Below are 17,505 nucleotides of genomic sequence, written 5' to 3'. Positions count from 1 at the left end.
AACCCAGAGCCTTCTTGCTGTGAGGCAACCACCATGCCATACTATTAATTAAATCATTATTATAATTATTAGCAGGAATAGCGGTAGTAGTAGTAGTAGGAATAGGAGTAGTAGTATAGATTAACATTAAAAAATACTGGGCCCAATATTGTTTTCGTGGAGCCTAAACGCTCTAGAAGCATACATGCACTGTACACTGAATTTCCATGATGGAAAAACACCGCCCTCTTCTGACAACATTTCCCACAATGCTGTCCTGTCGCACCAGCCCGGAAGTGAGGCGTTTATTGACAACATGGCCGCTGTACTGGGTTTGGGTTTGGAGAAAAGTGTGATTTGACAGCACTCAGCTGGGCTGCTGCAGTGACGCGCCTCTGGAGTATTCGGAGCTAATGCGTGTGAATGAAGGGAGCCGCGGTTCTCCGGGATGGTGTCAGTGAATTGAGGAAACGCTCTGAGTGTCAAACCCGTCATGTCGTTTTTCAAGAGGAAAGGTGAGGAAGCTCCCTCTCCGGGCTGCTACGTCGACAGTAGCTAGTAGCAGGGAGAACCTGGCGGAGGGGAAGGTGTTGCTGGTCACTGGTGGAGAAGATATAACTAACAAGGCCGAGACTGCGGTTGGTCTGTGGGCAAAGCTACGGGTAGACTCGGTAGTGGTCGTGGGGAAGTGTCACCCTGTTCCCGCTGCTGCAGTTACATGGTTAGCTTAGCGGTTAGCCTCACTATCCTCCCCAGCCTATCTAACGCTGCCAGGTCGCCAATAAAATACACCATTTATCCACATCATAATAACTATGTATGCTAAATAAAGCCATTCAAGGAGAAAGTAACCACCTTTGCGTTCGATAACATTCACGTCATTAAAATGTCGAGCTGTTATAAAGGCAGCTAACTTAACGGTAGCTTATCACATTTGTAAGTTGCTCAACAAATTAGCGAGAGATAGAAGGTAAGGTGCCAACTGATTGTTGAAAGGTGACGATAGAAAGGTGTCTGTTGTGTCCCTAAAAGAGACTTTTGGTAGTACAGGTAACTAGCATCATTCAGCAGTGACGCTATCAGATGTGATTGGACGTGTAATTAGTAATAGCCCCTTTTTTCACAGCAGCCATTTTAATATGTCATTGCTGGGTTTACACAGGTGGAATCAAGAACATTAATTGTGGTTCTGCTCCCTTTAGGTGGTCGGGGTCCTGGTAATTTATATGGTTAGAACAGGACAAAATTATTTCTATAATAACTACATCTGTTTGCATATGACATGTCTAAAATGTGAAAAGGGCTTGTGGTGATAATAATCAACATTATGACAACAGGTGATATCAGGTAGTTAAGGCTGCTGGATGAAGAGGTGGAAGGGGGTTGCCTGGTTGTTGGCCGATGCAGCAATACTTTTCGTTATTGTACCACAAGAACTGGAAGATGCAGCAATACGTTTACTCAATACACTGTCCTAACTAGATGTTCATTGATCCAGTTATGTTTTCTTGTTTTGATGGGAAAAATTAGTATGATGTGACATGAAGGAGAGCTAGCGGTGGTGAGATGGTTCCCAACTGAAGCATGCTCGTGTTTATTCAGCAGATCGGCTCACTAGCTTCATGGTTTGAACTGGCCTGTAGTTGCTCATATGCAAGAGCGAATCGGATGTTTCTCCTCAAGGCTAGAGCAGTCACAGCAGCTGACGCAGCAGGCCGACAGAAATTATGAAATATTAAGAAAGCTATATGTAAGCTGGTGAACTAGGATGACTATCAGGATTGAGGAAGTGGGTCTTTCCTTAGCGTTAGAATGGGGAGGCAGAGTTAACTCAAATCTATTTACCCCAAGTAATTATCGTCAGTCTCTGTATAGTCCGGTTGTTTCTTTCTTTTCCTCCAGAGGTCATTTTTGTTTCCTTGGATTATTTTGACCACTGAGTCATAGTCAAATTTCCCTTTATCAGCTTCTATCCTTTTGTCCTTTACACATGTAGCCAACAGTTTGTCACACCCAGGCTGTTGTAGCTTTGTCTCTGACTGAGTTGGTTTACTTTTACCTCTGCGTAGTTGCTGTTGATACATCCCACAACATTAGCAGGACACAGCTTTTTTTCTGTGATAGACTACTGACGTTGACTCTTGGCTTACACACTCATCCACATCCGCCTCAGTGCAAGATGTTTTGCTGAAAGAGCATCTTCTGCAGCATTTGCCCATGGCTCTGAGTCCATTATGTGATGCTGAAGCTTGTAATTGATACTTGGCCTGATTCCTCTTTGCAGTGACATCTGTGTCTCAATGATATGAAGGCTGAATCACTCTGATGAGCGTCTGCCGCTATTCTGTATGTTTAGTTATTAGAGGCTAGATATATTTGTTAAATCATTTTAGCCACATATGTTTTAGCTGACTCACCTGGCAGGCCACTTTTCTATCTGGGGTCAAGCTATCATGCTTTTTTTTTGTACACTAATAAAGCTTCAGGTGGAAGCTGTCATGCAGTCAACGCTGCTCAGCTAAAGGGAAATCGATTTTTAATCTGCTGGGATGCAGCAGAGCTGGTGGACCAAGGTCACAGATCTCAGGAGGGGCTCTTAATGATCATGTCCAGTGTGAAAGCCCTCTTAGTCCGGCTGAGTGTTTGGTGAGCCAGACTGAGATGGTTTTCACATATCAGAACAGAGTCCCTATTTTATTTGACAGCAGCAACTCAGCAGGGCTACAGTAAATGATTTGTTTTTAGATTCTTCTTTTAGATGTCTGCCTGCTCAGTATCTCCCTACTCTGACTATACCTTCAGGTTAACTAGATAGTGTTGCAAATGACAACAAGCTTCTACTCATATGGTTCCTTTTGTTCTCTTGCTGGGTTTACCCTTCATTGTGCGTCACACACCTCTGTTAAAACTCTGTTCTCATCTTTCTCCTCACAGCCAAAAGCAAAGAACCTGAAAGAGTGACAGAGGCAAAAGTAAGCAGAGGTGAGTTTTTCCTTCCAAAGTGTCATCCAGTGAAGTGAAAGTGCTTGGTTTTAGCTGAGATTAGTTTTTCCCTGAGATTCACTCAGCTGTTTACTCATCTCTGGTTATATTGCCACACGGACCAGCATTCGACCTCTGGCTACACAGTAAAGCATCACACAGTCAAACAAACACTGAAGAGTCTGTTGTCTCATGGCTCCCTCGAGGCCTCTCTACTCTAACCTCTTTCAAAAAAAAAAAAAAAAAATCCCTAAAAAAAAAAAAAGAGCCTTTCATCCAAGCAGTGCTGATGTCACACAGTCCCAGCCACACAGAACTAGGACCTTATTGTACTTGTCTTTCTTTACTGCTGGCTTCATTTTCTGCTGTCCGTTTTTCACTCGCAGCTCCAGTCAGCCCTCACTCTCCATCACCAGCGCTGAGGAACCACCATGCCATCCAGGAAGCAGCCGGGCCCAGCCATGTGGCCATCAACGCTATCTCCGCCAACATGGACTCATTTGCCCGCGGTCGCACTGCAATCCTCAAAAAGCAGCCAAGCCACATGGAAGCTGCACACTTCGGGGATCTTGGTACAAACTCTGCAATCTCCATTTCTGTTGATATCATACAGATTTGATTTTATGTTATAGGTGGAAAGTCAGCTGATCGTAATTCAAAATATTTCTTTACTTTTGTGTTTACATATTTCTATAGTGTAGTACAATTCATCTGCATTTGGTTTCATGTTCATTTTCTAATTTGGGAGGGATAGTTCACATTTTTGTATGATTAGTTTTGGATTCTCAAACTTCCACTTGGACGTTTCAGTGTTTGAATCCTCAGATCAAGTTTTCTTTTTAGCAAATAAGAACAGTGCATTTCAGTGGGAAAACTAAAGAAACTCATTATTTTAACAGTGAAAATAAAGAAGGAAAGTAACATGATCATGAATATTTCATACAACATGTTTGTAGGGTTTACCAAAAAAATAATAACTCTGCAAACAGGCGAAGGGGAAAAAAGAGAAAAGTAAAAAATAAAACACAGTAAGAAGACAATTCAGCATAGATTTTTACTTAACCCTGTGGGAGGTATTCACTTCCTCATAGTTGTGTTCAGTCGCTGCAGTATGTTTGACTGTGACCGTTGCATCACTGAAATAACATACACAGCCCACTGTGTTGTGTACAAGGTTTGAGTACTCGACAGACTCCTGCAGACAAGCACTCAAACATTCTTCAGCCTATTGTTGTAAAGTTTGCTTCACAGTCGGCCTCCTGGTATAGAAACGGCTCCTCCCCTTTCTTGTCAGAGGTGCTCCAAGATTAGCCTCTGTGCGTGAATGCTGGATATTCTGAGGAGGTGAATGTCGAGTATGTGCTTAATGATGATGGTGACAGTAAGTGTTTTGGCAAGTTGTCCAGTTAATAGCTGGGATGAGTCACCTGGCGGTGGAGGAACCTGTAGCACAGCTCAGGCAACAACCTCCTGAGGAAACACGCTGGGAGACGGTGTTTTCCAGCCGTGGCTGTGAACTCTAGAGCTGATTTATCTGTTTTGATTGTGGTTGAAGAAGGTAGACGAGATGTAACGGGGCATCACAGCAGACTTTGACAGGCTATGTGAAGTTATGCAAATGAGGCAGGCCTTTGATGCTCTTAAGCTGGTGCAGCGCAGGTTGATGTGATCGTGACAGGTTCCAGCGTTGATCTTCATTAGCGTCTTTTTGACACTTGGCAGAGTCAAATAATGTGGCATCTCTATGTTATTGCGATTGGGACACCTTGCTTGTCACTACCACTACCACACTCTGACTACCTCATACACACATGAAGGAGATGATTGCCAGCGTACACAAAACTACAGACTGAATTGTTCAAACATTTATGAAATGGCAAAGTCTAATGCCTCCTTTAGAAAGACAGACAGAGTTCAAAATGAATATCAAAGAGTTTAAATTCAGCTTGCATCAGCTTTCTGCCTGGACCACATTTTCCACTGAAACGGCAAAGCCAAACAGAGAAAATCCACTCTTTATCTTTCCCTACCAGCTCCCATCAATAAATGACAGATCTGATCTGGATTCGCTCTCCTCCTAGTTTGACAGTTGAAGGCTGTAAATATTAAATGTGCTGCTGGAACACTTCTACTTTTTATCCGTGTTGAGGTGCAGTAGAAAAGCAGGAGTCGCATGAATGCAGGAGGTCACCTAACCATATTACATCCACTTTGATAAACAAATAAACTACTGATGAGAATCCAGCATTCCTAAATGCCTCTGTGGTTGGGCAGCCATCACAGAAGATTTGATAAATTTGTCAATAATGTTAAATACCAATCAACCCATATACAAGAAATTGAGAAAACGAGTAACAATGTTCGAAAAGCAGTAGGAAGAATCCTAAATTTAGAATTAACTACCCTGCGCTTGAATTTACTCTTACATATCTGTTTGCAACCCAAATAAATCCATAGCAGCTATTGCAAATCTATTTGTCTCCAAGTGATTTTCCAGCCTATCTTAATATGCAACCAAGTAACCCATATTTATATACAACCCATGTCCTCCACTTTTACCATTACCATTCCTCATCTATGAATGTTTTTTTTCATACGAGGTTCACACTGTTGTGCTGTGGTAGACTGGTTATTCATACAGTAAAAGGTAGCAAAAAAATAATAATTCTAAAGTCTAAAATGTGTTTAAGAATTCTGGACTCTGTTTGAATGCTGCAGGCCATTCCAGTGTGAACTATCAGCCCCAGGAGACGCGCTCTCGGCTGTCCAAGACAGTGGACCATGTCCTTCGGGACAACGTGGCGATACCCCACTACATGCATTTCATGGAACTACAGGCTGCTGACCACCTGGTTCGCTTCTGGTTGGAAGCAGAGAGTTTCCGCTCCACTAGCTGGTCGCGGGTCCGAGCACACAGCCTCAACTCCGTCAAACACAGCTCCTTGGCTGAGCCGGTCCCCGCCTCTGCAGATGGTTCGGAACTCTCTCCACACACGACTAACGCCCTCAGCCAGGATGGCAGCAGTGAAGACCCCTCAGTGCAGTCAGAGCGGCGGGACCACTCCGGCACAGAAGCTTGCCTGAGACCCAGCATGCCAGGAGCAGTAACCCCCAGCAGGCAGGCCTCCTCCAGGACGGGGACTCCCTACAAGATGCAGTCCAATAGCACCCTGCGGGACCTCTCAGACAAACTCATGAAAAGTGAGTACTCAAGTACTCCTCTTTGCTTTCTCTAATCATTTATATTTTCACATACTCAGTAGCTGCGAGTATATTGCTGGAATAGATTTATTATGCTGAAATTTTACTCACAACTGTTGCCTTTCAGGTATAGAGAAAGATGCCGTAAACATCTTCACCAAGTACATCTCTCCAGATGCTGTGAGACCCATCCCCATCACAGAGCAGATCAGGAATGATATCGTTGGTAAGACTGATGCTGTTGAAGTCATTCAGGCTCATATTAGGACGGGACACATCTCTACTAGTGCAACAAATAACCTGCATATTCCCTGTGCAGCTAAGATATGTGGAGAAGACGGTATGGTGGACCCAAACTGCTTCGTCATTGCACAGTCAGTAGTCTTCACCATCTTGGAGCAACAGTAAGTTTGTCTGTTCGTTTTCTAGAAAAGTTAATAGTCACACAGCGAGCTGTCCCTCGAAGATTGACTGGTGTTCTTTATGATTTCCCCAGGCACTTTAGTGAGTTCCTGCGGAGCCACCATTACTGTAAATACCAGATCGAAGTGTTGACTAGTGGCTCTGTGTTCCTGGCTGACATCTTGTTCTGTGAGTCAGCGCTCTTCTACTTCTCGGAGGTGAGTGGTTTGAAAACCTTTCTGTGTTCCTCCACTTCACATCCCTGTCTAGACGCAAACTCGCTGGCTTTAAATTTGTTTGTATGTCCATTCTTGGGGGAAATTCTGTGGTCCTCCCAAGGGTGATAATTTACACTGAGAAAATAATTCTTAGATTTTTCTGTCACCATATACACAGTCCTTTTGGATAATAATATGTCAGAACCCTGCTCATGTCCTCTGAATTATTCTGCACCATTTGTCTCCAGTACATGGAAAAGGAGGAGGCCATGAATGTACTGCAGTTCTGGTTGGCGGCAGACAACTTCCAGAACCAGTTAGCAGCTAAAAAGGGCCAGTATGACGGCCAGGAGGCCCAAAACGATGCCATGATTCTGTACGACAAGTAGGTCTTCTCAGTGCTGTGTTACAGCATTCTCTTGGAATTATTTTGTTAGGGGATTTTTTTATTTTTTTTTTTAAATCACGTGCCATATTTCCATGTTTCTGGGATGTAAAGGATTAATAGGAGCAAAAACTGATTGCCATTGACTGGATCAGTGTTGATGGAGAACACTTTCCCCAGCAAAGGCGAAATTGTCCACATCAAAGTACCTTGTCTTTGTTTCCGTCAGGCTCAGATTGTTAATGTAGGGGTCTGACAACATTACGGGAGGAATCCCTACCAAGGTAGATGTGTGTCTGTCATATAACAAATGACAAGTCTCGTGGGAGATGAGTTCTTGCAGGAAGACAACAGCGTAATCTGAGTGTGTGTTGGAGAGAGTTGCCTAGCGAGGAGAGATGAATAGACACAGAAACCTTGTAGGCACCGTTGCCTCAGAAAGTGAATCAACAAAAGGGCTTGAGCAAATACCAGAATCATGGCTGTGGAACTTTCACAGAGCAAGGTTTTTTTTTTTTAAAGTGGGGGTTGTGAGGCAGGGGGCGTCTGTCACTGGATGATTTCCAGAAATCCAAAAAGAATTCAAAATTGATAAAAAAGCCTGATTATTTCTGAAAATATAATAGTGCTCCTACCATAAAAATAGCAGTTGATTTTGAGAATGCTGTTTCACGAGGGGTCGCAGGTGGAACGTTGAAGCTAAAGTTAGCTTGTTGATCTGGCATCACTCAGTAAGACAGTAGGATATACAAGGTTCTAACCCTGCGCTCGTGAAACAAACAAACGAGTCTGTCTCAGCAGGATTCTGTCCATGTTGTCAGGCACCTAGATCAGGGGTGTCAGACTGACCCAGTAAAGGGCCGTGTGGCTGCAGGTTTTCATTCCAACCAAGAAAAAGCAACACCCAATCCAACCAATGAGCTGTGTGGACACAGCTTGATTGATTTAAGTAGATTCAGGTGTTGCTTTTCCTTGGTTGGAATGAAAACCTGCAGCCACACGGCCCTTTACTGGACCAGTTTGACACTTGTGACCTAGATGAACAATCTGAGCCCGTCGGTGGATGAAACACGCACTGCAGCAGGAATGGCGTTCTCACTCTGTAGTCGATAGATTTGTGTCTTTTAATCATTTAGACTCAAAACAATGGGAGAGTCCAGGTGTAAAAATAAAGATGTTTTAAAAATGTGTTGCAACAGTTTCTCTAAATTTTGTCTGAACGAAAGGTACAAATCCTTTGGGAAGATTCTTCAGGTTTCTCGTGAATAAGAAGGCATATTTGAGGTCTTGATCCAGACCCTCCTAGAGGAGCCCTCATCTATGGCTTTGTTTCCTCTCCAGGTATTTCTCACTCCAGGCTACCAACCCTCTGGGCTTTGGCGACTCTGTACGGATGGAGATTGAGTCAAACATCTGCCGAGAGGGAGGGCCACTCCCAGACTGTTTTACCACTCCACTCAGACAGGCCTGGACCACCATGGAGAAGGTCCGAGTCTGACGATAGCCCCACCGCCAGCGACTGTGATCAGATCATTTAATCAGGAATTTATTGTACTTTACAGTTATGTTTCAGTAGCAGAGTTTTGTCTCTTGTTTTGTAAAATGATAAACTAGCAAATGCGATGACCTGAAGTCAAAGTCAATGCTAGTTGAAGACTGATGGTTAACTAACAAATCAAGGCTCTGACTATCTCTGCTCTGCACTGGTTCAGGTCTACATGCCAGGCTTCCTGTCTAGTAACCTTTACTACAAATACCTGAGTGACCTCCTTAACTCGGTGCGGGCGGATGAGTTTGTGAATGTCAGCACTCCAGGTCAAGGCGGGCCGCATGACAATGACCGTTCAAGTTCAAATGCCAGCGAGGGCTCTCAAACACAGGTGACCCTGCCCCTGACCTTCCCCCTCATCATCAGCCGCCAGGGGAGGGGGTGTTCTTCTGCCTGCTGACATTTAGAGCTGTTTGGTCTGCTTAGATAACTCATGAGGATGTTTGTAAATGCTAAAGGGTCGTAATCATGGAAAGAATGGTAATGTTGCTACGCATTAATATCATGGTGTCGTCACCGCAGTTTGGAGCCAAAAAGGCAGCGATAAAGATCCTGAAGAACTTTGATGAGGCCATAACGGTGGATGTGGCCAGCCTGGACCCTGAATCCTTGTACCAGCGGCCGTATGCTGGGTGAGTGTCAGCTGCCTATTGTGACTTCTCTGCAAAAGGATAAGCAGACGGACCATAAGACCAGGAGACTATAGACATGTTTCAGTTTGGTGAGAGGTTTTCTGGTGACTGGTGGGTCAAAGGTCAGTCTAAAACATCTCATTGGCTTTTAAAAAGGTCAGTTCTGAAGAGAACATGGCATCATGGGATTTGTAATCACTTTAACTTCAGGTTGGCTACAAATCTGTATTTGTTTCTGGTGAAATTTGTTTCTCAAGTTCCTGTTTTGTCTTTTACTTTGGTGCTGTTGTTCTTTTTATCTTAGACTTTTTTGTTTGAGTTTAATGCTCATCAGTGTTTCTTATTTAGTTTTTATTGACTTCCTTGTGAAGTATTTTATGAGTGCATAATTCAAGAGGAGGGTTATTGGAAGACAAAGGCAGATTTAGGTTTTGTGGTTGCTATTGAATGGACCCTCACAAAGAGGTTAGGCTGTGCATGTGCCTGAGGCCCAGTTGTGTCCCATTTGCTTTGTATGCTGTGTTTATTGGTCTCCTCTGCTCAGAAGGATGACGTTCGGGAGGGTGAATGAGCTGGGCCAGTTTATCAGGGAGGCAGAGCCAGAACCGGATGTGAAGAAATCCAAAGGTACGACACGCTCACAATGAGCGCACACCTCACCCTGTTAGCCTCAAGGCTTGGATTCTGTTTTATTGTCTTCCCTCTTATAATACAAATATTGACGCTTTTCCCTTGAAAATAAACCTTGTGTGGCTCCATCTATTCTGTTAACAGCTCAGGGCTTCTAAATTATTCACTCTGGAAAAGGAAACAGGTTACACTTCTCTGAGATTTTAGGAACACATAAGAACTTGAAGCATTTCTGTCGATCTTGTCTCCAAGACTAGAGCGGAGTGCCAGACGCAGCAGCAGCAGAATCGCAGAATCGCAGAACTAGTTAATGTCCTCCTTTCAAGTAAAGTTTTACTTAAATCTCAGAAGAAGACTGTCTTGTAGTCGGTGACGGGATTCCCTCGACTTCATGTTGAAAGCAGTTTACTCAAGGAAGAATGATCAGTCAGTAGTTAGGATTTGTGATTCTGACCTCGTTGCCTTTGTCATGTCTCGTCTTCTCACATTCAGGTTCTATGTTCTCGCAAGCCATGAAGAAGTGGGTCCAGGGCAACTCGGACGAGGTGAGACCGCAAGATGCTAAAATGCTCTTGATTGATTCGGTGGTCAGTGGCGGGAGTTCAGATTTATTGAAAGAGTAGAATGAGAAGCCAGTTGATGTTTTCCTGGATTTCCAGGCTCAGGAGGAAATGGCGTGGCAGATAGCGAAGATGATCGTCAATGACGTCGTCCATCAGTCAAACCATGACAGCCCTGGCAAGTCCACCAAGGTATCAAAGCGTACTCCGCCGTCACATTTCTGTGCTGTGATGAGTGCAATACTTCAGAGTGTTTAGTGTTTTTGGTCTGTTTGCAGTTATGACCCCACTGAGGAGCCAGAGGTACTGAGTCGGTGTTCACCCTGCATTGAACGGCTTTCTTAAAGTGAACAAAGCACCTCCACCACCCGTGTGTGTGTGTGTGTGTGTGTGTGTGTGTGTGTGTGTGTGTGTGTGTGTGTGTGTGTGTGTGTGTGTGTGTGTGTGTGTGTGTGTGTGTGTGTGTGACTGATCAACAACCGAGGGAAAACTTGAAGTGCGTCATTGTTCCATTCTTCCAACTCCATAACAGTATAAAGGTCAAAACAAAGTGCTTGCATCAGACTTGAGGAGGCGACTGGTGTGGAAGGAAATGCTCAGCATGACGCTAGAAAGACCACCACCTTGCTGCTGCAGCTGTGCTGTAGAATAATGTCGTATCCCGGACCTATGGAGGATGTCACAAAAATCGAATGCCCCCACTCCCTCCTGACACCTCCCCACACCTTTTTTAACCATTCCTTTTTTTTTAAGAAGAAATCTCTTGAAGGCAGCCCCTTCAGCAGATGAATTCCAGAGTTCGGAGCATTGTACAGTTTTTTGCGTTAGCTTCCATTCGCCTGTCTGGAGGGGTTCAATGATGTAAGCTGTCCCACTCTGGGTGTGTACGTACTGTAGTGTATCTGGAAATGTCACAATGGCACAGAGCAAGATCTGATTTGAAGTAGCTGACCTGCTGCATCTGCCTCCTGGCACCTCGAAAGAGTGCAGAAGAAGAAATACTCTCTAAATGAATGAAAGTGCTCCAGCTGTGATGGAAACTCCGTGTTCTAAATGTTTTTATATATATATATTTATATATATTTATATATATAAATATATATAAATATATATTTATAAATATATATATATATTTATATATACATATATATATATAAATATATATATATAAATAAATATATATAAATAAAAATGTATACATATATATAATGTAGATTTCTGGTATATTAATGTTAGCTCTTTTTTAACGGTGACCGCTGTATTTTGGATGCGTCACAGCAACAGTGATGAGTGGACTGTTCAACTGGAAAGTGTGCTCAGTGAATTAAACTTTATTTTTTTTTAATATTTCCATTGAGCCTTATCAAGGTGTGGAAAGGAACCAGAAAAGACTCTTGGTACTATGTACCTGTAATGTTTTCTGACATGTATGTGTACGTAATCTAAATCTATTTAAAATGTGTTTGATTTAAATATAAATATTATGGAATTATTCGTCTGAGATCATTTATTTTTTTACCTACGTGTTGGTGTATCACGACAGGCGTTAGTCAGTTCTGATAGAGTAAAATTGACTATGCTTACATATCTTTTCAAAGTGGTGCTAAAATGTGAGTCCTTTATTGGGGGCTGTAAGGCGAGATATTAAATGTTGACCAGGAGGGGGCAGTGTTGATCATATGACTCACAACCGTCTAGTTTTTCATACAGTAAAAGGTAGTACTCTCTACTTAGACGCATATTAATGTACCCTCTGTATGTCACCGTCCTGTGAAACAGTTTCTTTGTTAGTGTGCCTCTTGCTGTCTGAGATTAATTTACAGTACTAATAGTGCTGTATTATCCTGAAAAAGAGCGTACAGGAACTAGAGATTGTGTTTTTGCACTGACTGTAAAAGTGTATTGTGTTTCCTATACTGTAAGTGGGAATTACAAGCCACACTACTTCTTGAACACGTCATTTACGACTTCCCAGTAACCACGCCCACGAATTATTTACCTGTCCAATTTAATAGTTGACTGACAGGCATTAACCTACAAGCACAACCACTCCCACTAAAATAAAGCTACATATCAATGCTTTTTGTTGCGTATGGTAAAACAAATCTCATCTCCTCCCCTCTTATAGTGTTTTTTTTTTAGAGCCGTACTGCCCTGTATACTGTGAATTCAGGCACCTGCGGACACTCACTTGCGCTATCAAGTTGATTAAAAACAATGTGCGAAATACCGGAAAAACGTTGGTTTCCCCCTCCAAAATAAAAAATTTTCTTCCCGGACCGTGTTCGTTTTTAATCGGAGGTTCTGTTTCTTTTCTCAAACTCGAGCAGGAATATTTGTCATTAAATATGTCTAAATGAACAATGCTTTGCTTTGCCGAGGTATTTAAAGAATGCGACCAATCTTTGTATCCTAGTTTCACTATTCATATTTTTGTCCCTTTCCAGACGTTTTATTTTATTTGCATTTTATTGAGAACTTGAACTAAAGGCCTGCGGGACTAAAGAAGGTCTGGGTAATTCAATTTGTGTCCCACTGGTGATTGAGATTCCTTAACTGCGATAACTGCCAGCTGGCCACATAATGGCTCATTTTCAACTGTGCTTTTTCTTTATGGTACATGAATGAGATTGCGGGATAGAACAACGTGTGTCGTGCATTCCAATATGTTTGATGAGATTTCAATGATGAAAGCTTTTCCTAGCTGAGCCCCATTTTATTTTGAAAATTCCTCCCGGACGTGTTCTATTTGTTCTCTGTTCGGCTTGACGATATCCAGACAGACGCACTCTTAATGAAACGCAAAGTGTGGTGTAGTCCGTGTTAAGGCGGAGCAGCCGTGAGTGTATGAGCAGAGGAACCAGCGGCGGTGTTTGGAGGTGTGTGTGTGCGTGTGTGTGTGTGTGTGTTTGTGGAGTGTGTGTGTCCACCTGCGCTGTCATGACTACTGCGCACACACACTTCAGGGTGTGACTAACATCTTGCGCGTGTGTAGGTCCAATGTGGGTATGTGAGTGGACGCTCGGGTGACTTGATCTGATCCTCCTCCAGCTGATCCGTGTAACCGGACGTCCTCCAGAGCCGGATGAGGGGCTTCCGTCGCGGGGGAGCTGCTGATGTAGAGCTGGTCAGCGGCTGAAGTTGAGTCTGCTTTGGAAGGCGTGAGCTCCAAATGCATTCGCTCCTGGGACGGGAGAAAAAAGAAGAAGAAGCCGGGTTTGGGATCGATCTGGGTCTGTCTCTGGGCTTTCTGCCCCACGCTGCCAGCATGTTTAGTTGCGTGGGCTGCTTCTGGGTGCTCCTTTCCTCCGCGCTGGTTGCCGTGTGCAGCTTCAGTTTCATATCTCCTGCCTGGATTGTGAAGGACCAGCTGAGGAGCAACAGCCACCACAGCCACCACAACCAGCACCACCAGCACCACAACAAGGACTCGGTCAGCTTCGGCTTGCTGTGGCATTGCTCAGAGTCTCTGGATCACATGTACCGGTGCTACACCTTTGGAGGGCTGGGGAAATTTGCAGAGATCCCGTCCAGTTCCTGGCAGGTGGGTATACACACACATACGCACACACACACACACACACACACACACACACACACACACACACACACACACACACACACACACACACACACACACACACACACACAATGCCTCTCACATGTGACTGGATGATGAGAACATGAGGGCATCAAGGCATGACATATAGGAGAGCAGGTATCAAACCCAATGGAAGCATCATTTCTGACTCTGTGGGACGAGACACCTGATGTCACCAAAGACACCTGATGTCACCAAAGACACCTGATGTCACCAAACACTGTCATTTTCAGCCAGAACAAGTCACAACTACAGAGGACAAACATACGTCAACCTGCTCGGCCAATTTAATAAAGTTATAACGTACAATTTCTAATCTAAATTTCAATTGTTTCCAGTATTTTAGTGAACTGTGGAGTCAGGGGTCAACCACCGCTCACCTCACATGCACAAACTGAAAGGCACTTCAAGGATAATTAGTAAAACTCCTCCTATGTCATTCTTCCTGAAAACATATTTGGGACGATGATGTGTATTTCAGTCAGAAGAAATGATTCACTGATCAGGCAGAGCATCATGCAGAGCAGCATCTGCAGCGCAGCACGCCAGACACACATCAAAGCTGCTGGAGTGGCACCAGGCTGGCAGGCGGCTCAGCTACCACGTCCCCTTGCCAGCAGCAGCAGCAGCTCAGTTTTGTCTCCCCTCATTTCATGGAAGCTGGTTAGTGAATGCTGGAGTGACAGACACCCAGCCCCTCTCCTCACCTGCGGCTGGAGCAGCTGAGCAGTCATCAACAGAGTCCTCGCGTGTGGCTGTTTGTGGGCCTCGACTTTGCCAAAGTTTGATCAAATCCTTGTGTCTCAGTGTGTAGGAGAAAACAACAAGAATAACAAAAAAGTTTTTGGACTGTTCAGATTTGTAGGACAGAGAAGGATTAGGGCAACATGGAAATTAAAGAAAGATTGAGCATCATCCAAATTCTGACTGGATACTAAGAATTCTGACTTGGAGTTGGAGTATATTTAGAATTTCTAATTTTAACCTCAAAATTTTGAATTTAAGATCCCAATTCTGACTTTTAACTCTGAATTATTACTATGATTATTAACAACCTTTGGGCATTTAGAGACTTTATTCTCAGAATTCTGACTCTTTTCTCAAAATTTTTTTTTTTACTTTAATTTTGGAGTTTTAAATTCTGAATACCACAGATTTCTGAATCGATGAACAACTTTATGGTCCCTTCAGACTCTCGGTTACTTCGTTCTCAGAATTCTACCTTTTTTCATATTCCTCGTGACTATAAACTTTCTCTGAATTCTTGATTCTGACTTAAAAAATTAAAAAAAAAAATAAATTCACCCCTGGCCGTAAAATTTCTTCTGTATAGCCTCACGCTCCCAACTAAAACCTCTTAAAAACAGAAGCTGCCGCACGAGCCACCTCTGGAGCCATGATTTATGTATGAAGGGGAATTAGCATTTGAAAGGGGGATATTAATAAGTGGCTGCTGGTGTGGCTGTAGCGCAAGTATGAGCGTGGAGGGAAGAATGCATCGTCGGGGATTCTTCTGACAGGGAAACACACAGCTGGTGAGGGAGCAGAGATGGAGGGGGAGCATCTCGTCTGCCTCCACTGGATGAAAGCTTGCAGTGCGGTGTGTTTTGTGTCAAACCTTCCAGTTCTCTGGGTGTCCGTGAGGGTGTGAGCTTGTGTGTGATGCTTTCTGCGTCCGAGCGCACGACCCTGCTTGCTCCGCCATTACTAAATGTGCAGGGGCCATTAAGTTTTCATCAGAGACACTTTATGACTCCACCGGTCCTCACTGATGAACGTCACTTTGCTTAAGCAGTTTTCAAATTGTCATTAGCCCGCGCAGGCAAACCTACATGTGTGTGCTTGCACATGCAGGTCCATACAAACGCATGCTTCAGTAGCCATTAGTTTCACTCTGTTTGTCTCTGTCACAGTGGAAGAGTGTACTCAGCCCCTTGAATGCTGTGTGTGTGTGTGTGTGTGTGTGTGTGTGTGTGTGTGAGTTTTTTGTTGCCGTGTTCCAGTGTTGTTGGCGCTGGCAAGCGATGTGGACCAACGCCAGACTGGCAGCGAGGACAGTTTAAGTTGCTTCTGCATAGTGGTTTGCCACATAAATTATTCCTTGTTGCGTGTTCCTTCGTATCACACTGTTAGGTCATGTGATTTTTTTTTCCCCATCAGATCAGATGTAGAGTCGTGTGTGAGGGAGTGTTTGTATACACGAGTGCGTACAATACAGCTGTGCTGCAGTGGTGAGTGTGTCAGTGGAGGAAAGCTTCTGATGCGTCACGTGGCTCTAACACTTCAAGTAATTCCTCATCGCTCCTCCATCACGCCTCATTATCTTGTCACTATCTCTTATTGTCATGGAACAGTCCAGAAATATCACAGAAGCAACTCTGGAGCTGGCTCCTCCTCAACAGCTCTGACGTGTGTGTATGAGAGAGTTTTTGTGTGTGTTGGATTGTTTTGCAAGTGTTTCTGCGAATCCTCATAGAGAAAATGAATGTCAAGGTCGTCTTGTAGCCTGAATGAGCAGTGGCGGATCTCCAGGATCACTGATTGGATAACGTCCTTGTCCTGTGTGTGTGTGTGTGTGTGTTTGTGTGTGTGTGTGTATAGAATGTGGCAGCATGTCAAGGCTGAGAATCTGGGTGTTGGAAGACTCCATGTGACTGGCTTCCATTGAAATCCTTTGACATAGGAGACAAAATAATCGGTCCATGTTGTCTTTGCCACATGCCAGGAAGATGAATTATAGATGTCAGCAGTGGTGTTTTAGCATGCCTAATTAGCAGCTAGTTACAAAGAACACTTCCTGCTGCATGCCAGACGCCCCGAATGTTATTTCACCACTCAGTGAGCCAGAACTACTTTTAAGTAGTTAGATAACTCATTTAATGAAATTCACTGATGACTCATTTGTCTGGCTGCTCGTCAGCTTTGGTCTTCTCTCATAAAATTTAATATCAAGAGAAGCATGCCAGTATTAAAGATAAAGGGATGTTACTGCCATGTTTGAAGCATTATTTTACACAAAATTCCATTTGGAACTAGTACTGGTGGGCACTTTCTTACTGAAGATCATGTATTTATTTTTCAGAGATGTGTGTGTGTGTTTGTTTGCAGGATAACAAAAAATATTGTGGATGGATTTTGATGAATGTTGCAGAATGGTAGAGCTTACATTGAGGAGCACATCTCATGCCATCTAATCAAACATGTAAGCAACTAAACCATGCGGGGAGACAAAAACTCTAGACCAGCGCTCCAGTGAGATGGAGCCCTCCTCCTCTTGGTCGGATGGACTGCTGGTCCAGGTGGTAGAATATCAGCTGACTGCAGGTCAAAAACAGACACAAAGTTCAAATTTTCAGCGTACTCAAG

General features: G+C 43.7%; 2 protein-coding genes across 4 annotated transcripts in view; both read left to right on the top strand.

The window, feature by feature from the left end:
* Window positions 1-282: 282 nt before the first annotated feature.
* Window positions 283-11,006, top strand: akap10 (A kinase (PRKA) anchor protein 10). 2 transcript variants are annotated; one of them, XM_086227241.1, is made up of 15 exons: window positions 283-494; window positions 2,914-2,961; window positions 3,348-3,533; window positions 5,680-6,162; window positions 6,290-6,388; window positions 6,482-6,566; window positions 6,659-6,782; window positions 7,031-7,167; window positions 8,509-8,653; window positions 8,880-9,047; window positions 9,239-9,348; window positions 9,896-9,975; window positions 10,471-10,523; window positions 10,638-10,730; window positions 10,817-11,006. In XM_086227241.1, the coding sequence occupies exons 1-15, from the start codon at window positions 473-475 to the stop codon at window positions 10,820-10,822; spliced, it is 1,839 nt and encodes a 612-aa protein (XP_086083367.1). In that variant the 5' UTR covers window positions 283-472; the 3' UTR covers window positions 10,823-11,006. The 2 variants fall into 2 exon arrangements, with proteins under 2 accessions (XP_086083367.1, XP_086083366.1); XM_086227240.1 differs by having other exon boundaries at window positions 9,893-9,975.
* Window positions 11,007-13,316: 2,310 nt separating this feature from the next.
* Window positions 13,317-17,505, top strand: part of lhfpl7 (LHFPL tetraspan subfamily member 7) — a 99,674-nt gene continuing 95,485 nt past the window's right edge. The window contains exons 1-2 of one of the 2 annotated variants that reach the window (XM_086226460.1): window positions 13,317-13,417; window positions 13,534-14,082. In XM_086226460.1, the coding sequence (XP_086082586.1) occupies window positions 13,711-14,082 (372 nt within the window). In that variant the 5' untranslated portion in view covers window positions 13,317-13,417; window positions 13,534-13,710. The remainder of the gene's footprint in view (window positions 13,418-13,533; window positions 14,083-17,505) is intronic. The other variant, XM_086226461.1, reaches the window with a different exon arrangement.

The sequence above is a fragment of the Aulostomus chinensis genome, chromosome 15, assembly GCF_037954235.1.
Source record: "Aulostomus chinensis isolate RoL2024-O1b breed Wild chromosome 15, RoL_Achi_v1.0, whole genome shotgun sequence".
Lineage (NCBI taxonomy): Eukaryota > Metazoa > Chordata > Actinopteri > Syngnathiformes > Aulostomidae > Aulostomus > Aulostomus chinensis.
The sequence above is the reverse complement of the archived record's forward strand: the minus strand, read 5'-3'. Positions and strand labels throughout refer to the sequence as shown.